The 6853-nt window shown below is 41.7% G+C and overlaps 1 protein-coding gene across 1 annotated transcript in view; it reads left to right on the plus strand.

Moving 5' to 3' along the window:
- The window catches only part of CNTNAP1 (contactin associated protein 1), a 126250-nt gene extending 119710 nt beyond the window's left edge, over positions 1-6540 (plus strand). The window contains exons 21-24 of the mRNA XM_040437639.1: positions 354-447; positions 1536-1766; positions 4165-4209; positions 5470-6540. Of these exons, the coding sequence (XP_040293573.1) occupies positions 354-447; positions 1536-1766; positions 4165-4209; positions 5470-5660 (561 nt within the window). The 3' untranslated portion in view covers positions 5661-6540. The remainder of the gene's footprint in view (positions 1-353; positions 448-1535; positions 1767-4164; positions 4210-5469) is intronic.
- The last annotated feature ends 313 nt before the right edge of the window (positions 6541-6853 follow it).

A 6853-nucleotide genomic window follows, 5' to 3' on the forward strand; every position in this document is an offset into this window, starting at 1 on the left:
GTTAACCATTTGTGACAGAATGGCTCAATATTTTTACTAAAGGTCAATTGAAAATATGATTGTTAGCCAAAAATGAGTAAAATGCAATCATAAACAAAAATTGCCTCCCAAAGGTGTACATAGCCTTTAAATATCTATTTATTCCGTGTTTAGGAGTTCAGTTGGCAGTCCAATAATTGACAGCCATCACGGTATCCACAGTAATAGAAGGAATAGGACCACACAGTGGACTTCCAAGCTTTGAAAGAATTATGCACGTTGGTGGAGGGTCCCAATAACCAGTGCAATATCCAATCAGACAGTTTTCACCTAATTTCTGTATTGACAGGTTTTGGCACTAATTCTTCTTATAGGTGGACTATTATGATGTTGTACAGAAACAGTTCTTGTTGTGGGAAGATCCCAAGTTTGATTCTCCAAAAGCTATTTATCTTGGAAGGGTTGTTGGTGAGTTTTCATCTTTAAAATCTTACTGATATGTACAGGCAAGTTTGCTTACATGAATACATAGGAATTTTTGTTCGGCAAATAATCAGTCCATCTAAACACCCAACCAATCTAGTTGGCAGCACATCTCCCAATGTGTGGGGTAAAACAATCAATAGATCATAGTATGGTTTTGATAGGCCCCTATCAAGGCTGTTTAAGCAAGTTCTTGTATGTCGGCCTTCAGAGGCTGATCAATTTCCAGTGCAGGTAGGAGAATTAAAATTCTCTGCAAAATTACAAATAAATGGTATATTGACCAGGACGCTTTTGCTATGTGTTAAAACCATGAAAGTTATGGAGCACACTGGCATACATAGCGGGAAAGGCTCCAGATGTATATCTCAAACGCACATCACAATGTGCACAATTAGGGCCCGTTCACACAATCTTTTTGGCATGTTTTTTTATGTGGAATTTTGTATAGTTACAAAAACTATGGGGGTCATTTATTAAGACCTGCGTTTTAGATGCCGTTCTTAATATTCCCTTTAGCTGGCTGTGGATCTGCGGAAGAGGCGCAGGCCTCTACATAACTTCGGCAGATCCAATGCTGCTTCTAAATGTAAGACAGCTTCCTAATTATCTTACATTTAGACCTTTTTCTACGTCTAAACCAGGCGTAGAAAATGCGCAGTATCCAGCATATTTCTGGTTAATAAATGACGCCCTATGTTTTTTACTTAATGAAATTAGTGTACCGCAGTGAATACCTCCATTATTTTATCCAGCACATACACTAGAATCATAAAAATGAAGAAACTAAATGTTATGTTCTCTCCCTCCCCTATACCACTAGTAGATGGCGAGATGATTTGTGCAATGCAAGGACACTGAAGCACAAATCCGTATTATAGACACAATATACTCGTACTACTACTACTACGGTCCGTGGCTTCTGGCAGTGGGGCACAGATGATACCATTTGGCAGTAGCCCATGATCTCTTTTTATGACATACATAAATCTGTATGTCATATCATAAGAAGAAGGCCCCTGGGTCCTCAAGTTCTTGCCATTGATTATATTTTTGTTTTGGTATGTTTGTAGAGACTGGAACAATAGATTCGGATGTGCAGAACTTTAACACACCAGGCTTTATAGGATGCCTAGCAGATGTACGTTTCAACAACATCACTCCAATACGAGACATTTTCCGGTCCTCTAGAGCTGCAGCACTGATCACAGTAAAGGGAAATCTGGTGGAGTCTAACTGTGGAGCCATGCCTCTGAAGGTGTACCACATACCATACGAACTGGACCCATGGTATATGGGTGCAGGTGAGGGACAACTATGTTACTCAAAATTGACTATTGCCATGTACTGGTTTTAATGTTACTTCTTAAAAAGGTTGTGTGCACATTTTGGGGGAGGAATGTTTGGCACCCCCCCCCCCCCCCTCATCCCCCGGAATGACCTGCTTCCCGACTTCTGCACCCTCTACTGCTCTGCTCAGGTCCCTGGTTGTAAACTTCTGTTTTGACGTCACTGCAGCCATTTGTTGGCTGCAAAGGTGACCAGCTTTTCTTGCGTCATGACAAATGATGCACGGTCACCGCTGCAGCCAATGACTGGAAGCAGTGGCGTCAAACCAGAACTTTACATCCAGGGACCCAAGTGGAACAGTGGAGGCCGGAAAGGCAAGGAGCCAGTGTCGTAAAGCTGGCAATTATGCCTCTCTTCGCTGGTCTGCCCAGGAGGAAGGGCAGACCTGCCCCCAATACGTGCACAACCCCTTTAGGCCTCTTTCACACAAGCGTGACGGATTAGGTCCGGATGCGTTCAGTGAAACTCGCACCATTTTGCAAGCAAGTTCAGTCAGTTTTGCCTGCAATTGCGTTCAGTTGTTCATTTTTTTCCGCACGAGTGCAATCCGTTTTAATGTGTTTTTCACTCGCATGATAAAAAACTGAAGGTTTACAAACAACATCTCTTAGCAACCATCAGTGAAAAACGCATTGTATTCGCACTTGCTTGCAGATGCAATGCGTTTTTCACTGAAGCCCCATTCACTTCTATGGGGCCAGGGCTGCGTGATTAACGCAGAATATAGAACATGTGTTTTTCACGCAACGCAGAACTGATGCGTGAAATTAATGGGTCAGGATTCAGTGCGGGTGCTACGCGTTCACATCACGCATTGCGGCAAACTCGCTTGTGTGAAAGGGGCCTTAAAGGGAACCTGTCAGGAGCTTCATGCTGCGCAAACCTGCATAAAAACTGCAGGTTTCTTGGTGACAATTATGCTTCACTTAAAATGCTGAGCTGGATTGACAGGTCTCTCATGATTTGTATATATGGAGACACCTGGTCAAGCCAGCTGGTCTTGAAGGCGAGTATCCTGAGGGGATCTGCTCCCTGTAAGGGTACTTTCACATTAGCGTTTTTCTTTTCCGGCATAGAGTTCCGTCCTAGGGGCTCTATACCGGAAAATAACTGATCAGGCATATCCACATGCATTCTGAATGGAGAGCAATCCGTTCAGGATGCATCAGGATGTCTTCAGTTCAGTCATTTTGACTGATCAGGCAAAAGAGAAAACCGTAGCATGCTACGTTTTTCTCTCCGGTGAAAAAAACTGAAGACTTGCCTGAATGCCGGATCTGGCATTTTTTTCCATAGGAATGTATTAGTGCCGGATCCGGCATTCAAAATACCGGAATGCCGGATCCGTCCTTCCGGTCTGCGCATGCGCAGACCTTTAAAAATGAGAAAAAAATAAATACCCGATCCGTTTTGCCTGATGACACCGGAAAAACGGATCCGGTATTGCAATGCATTTTTCTGACTGATCAGGCATTTTTCAGACTGATCAGGATCCTGATCAGTCTGAAAAATGCCTGATCAGTCAGAAAAAATGACATGCGTTTGCATACAGTTTGCCTGATTAGGCAGGTAGTTCAGGCAACGGAACTGCCTGCCGGAATAAAAAACAATGCAAGTGTGAAGGTACCCTTACTCTTCTTCTTGTTCCCGGCTAATTTATCAAACCAGATATCAGGTTTTTGGTGTAAAATTGTTGCACGAAATGCTGATTGCGATTTATTTATTTTTTTGCAACATTTTGGATTAAACCTGGATTATGGCACATTTACATTTACTGAGGCACTTGAAATATCACAGAAAAGTCTAATCCTATGCCAGGCAGCCCCCTGGTGTATTTTCTAAGACTAAGTCATACAATCTCAAATTATGTCCCCCTGGTTTCTCTGAAATGCAGCATTGCAGATTAGAGCATTGTTTGTAACTAGGGATGAGCGAATCGACTTTGGATGCTTCATCCGAAGTCGATTTGCATAAAACTTTGTTGTAATACTGTATAGAGCGGGAGCTGCGTACAGTATTAGAATGTATTGGGTCCGATGAGGCGAAGTTATAACTTAGCGAAGTCTCCTGAGACTTCGGGTAGATAACTTTGTGAATTATTACTGTAAAAAATCTTGATACCGAATTTTTATGCGAATCGACTTCAGATGAAGCATCTGAAGTCGATTCGCCTATCCCTATTTGTAACGAGTGAGAATGTTGGGATTTTATGCTGCCCGTGGTTTGATTAGCATGCTCCTAGGTTCTCTTTAATTAGTCATGGAAATGGCATTTGTCAAATATGCAAAATGCTAGATTTCATCACTCAGGATTTAGATCTTTGTAGTCTGACTCCTATGTTTTGTCTTGTAGTATTTCCCCATGTACATGACGATGGCCTTGCTGGAATAATTGCATGTGAGTATAATATCTTAATCTCTTAAATGGGTATTTTTATTTGCTCTAAAATATTTAGGGTGGGTTCACATCACGTTTTTCCCATCTGTGTGAAACAGAATGCCTCCGTGGCATCCGTTCACCATACAGTTCCATTGTAAAAAAAAATATACGTATTTTTAACCGGCCTTTGCAGGAGACAAGAACGTGGTGTGCTGCGTTTTTGTTTCTAACATATACGTCAAACAGAGGCATAAAATGTGATGTGGACCTACCCTGTATCGTTTACTTACAGAAGATTAATATCAAACTTGGTCATGTGATAATTGCACCGATGCAGGGCTTGTTATAAGACCCAGCTCTGATAAGTGTATTGTACTGGAAGGAAACACTGAAGGTTTTCATTAAAGCAAGTCTATCAATAGATTTGATCAGGGACAGCAGGAGAAACATAACTTTTGTGTAGCTTTTATTATCAGAAATAGTTTGAATATTAAAGGGGTTGTCTCACTTCAGCAAATAGCATTTATTATGTAGAGAAAGTTAATACAAGCCACTTACTAATGTGTTGTTATTTTCTATATTGCTTCCTTCACTGGCTGGAGTCATTTTTTCATCACATTATACACTGATTGTTTCCATGGTTATGACCACCCTGCAATCCAGCAGCGGTGGCTGTGCTTCCACACCATAGGAAAAAGCACCAGCCTATTTGTGTTCCTACGGTCTCGACCACCAGAGAGGCTGGCACTTTTTCCTATAGTGTGCAAGCACGGCCACCGCTGCTGGATTGCAGGGTGGTCTGTAACCATGGAAACAATCAATGTATAATATGATGGAAAAATTAATCCAGCCAGCGGAGGAGGCAATATGGACAATCTCAATATATTAAGTGGCTTGTATTAACTTTTTCTACATAATAAATGCTATTTTCTGAAGTGACACAACCTCTTTAAAAATTCATATTTGTCTTCCCCATGAAATAACACTTGTTGAGCATCTTTTTCTATAACTCTGCATTGTGCTATTCCTCCAATTTCTTAGAACTATACTAATAAATTGACAACTGGGGGTTATCATTCACCCTGTCAAATGTGTATATCCCTGCCCAGTAAACACAGAGTTGTCAAGTTGTTTATAAACTTCTAGGAAGACAATGAAGAGAAAGATGCTCCAGAATTGTTAAATTACAAGGAATACAAGTAATTACTACAACAAACGTACTGTGAGAGCCGACAGGTCCTCTTTAAGACTCTTTTTCTTTCTTCTCTTTTTACCCAGTTGTGGTGATTTTCCTCTTCCTCCTTGCGATTGCTTGTTTGTTTTTGGTTTATCATTATTTTCACCGATATAAAGGATCTTACCTCACCAATGAGCCAAAGGCTATAGACACTGCAAGCGCTCCAAAGTCTTCTATGAGGAAGGAGCAGCCCCTTCCACAAATTGAGGAAGAAGAGGCTAGGGCAGAATAGCCTTGACTGTGGTAGTATTCTCCAGGAAGCAGCAGCCATCTGTTCACGTGAAGTCTGGGAACTTTGCCACTGGAATACCTTATTAGTCCTGCTCATTTTTGTGAAAGATGGGGATGGGGTGAGGACAGACCACAAAAAATATAAATAACGGACTGAGAGAGTTACAATATCATCTGGTAGAGCAGTCAGAGAACAGCAGGCTTCTGAGGAGTGAGTATATCATTCATCTTCCAGCATCTAAGGTACCTGCCTTCATTACAGTATTTCCTGAGAATAATGCTTTTCCATAACTATCCCACTATGAAAAGTTTCCATTTTTAAAGAAATACGGGTAGCGGGCCCCACCTCACAATAAACAATTTTTGTGCTTCCGTCCACAGCATACAGTATGTAGTACTCACTAACTAAACTGTAAAAGGCATAATCTAGAACCAACTATCTAAAGGTAAAGGTAACCTCTGGCACTCCAGCTATTGTGAAACTACAACTCTCAGAATGCTCCATTTACTTCTATGGGAGTTCCAGGAACAGCCGAGCAAGTGTGCATGCTGGGAATTGTAGTTTTACAACAGCTGGAGTCCTGGAGGTAGGTTGTAGACTCCTGCTCTAGAGCCTGTGGTATGTGTACCCCAGAGGGTAAACATCCGATTTTTAGCAGTTCGGCCTCATGCCCAAGGCCGTGTCCGTATTTCAGTCTGTAAAATACGCACACCTTCTGTGTGGCTTCTATTTATTTCTCATCCCCAATATGAAAAAGAAAAGGGCATGTTCTATAATTTGCAGAATGTAAAAATTGAACTGCAAAAAACGCTGAGGCTACTTTCACACTGGCGTTTTCGCTTTCTGTTTGTGAGATCTGTTCAGGGCTCTCACAAGCGGCCCAAAACGGACCGGATAATGCATTCTGAATGGAAAAGGATCCGCTCAGAATGCATCAGTTTAGTCTCCATTCCGCTTTGGAGACGGACACTAAAACGCTGCTTGCAGCGTTTTGGTGTCCGTCTGACGAAACTGAGTCAAACGGATCCGTTCTGACACACAATGTAAGTCAATGGGGACGGATCCGTTTTCTATGACACAATCTGGCACAATAGAAAACGGATCCGTCCTCCATTGACTTTTAATGGTGTTCAAGACGGATCCGTCTTGGCTATGTTAAAGATAATACAAATGGATGCAGACGGTTGTATTAT

The sequence above is a fragment of the Bufo bufo genome, chromosome 6 (genome assembly GCF_905171765.1).
Source record: "Bufo bufo chromosome 6, aBufBuf1.1, whole genome shotgun sequence".
NCBI lineage: Eukaryota > Metazoa > Chordata > Amphibia > Anura > Bufonidae > Bufo > Bufo bufo.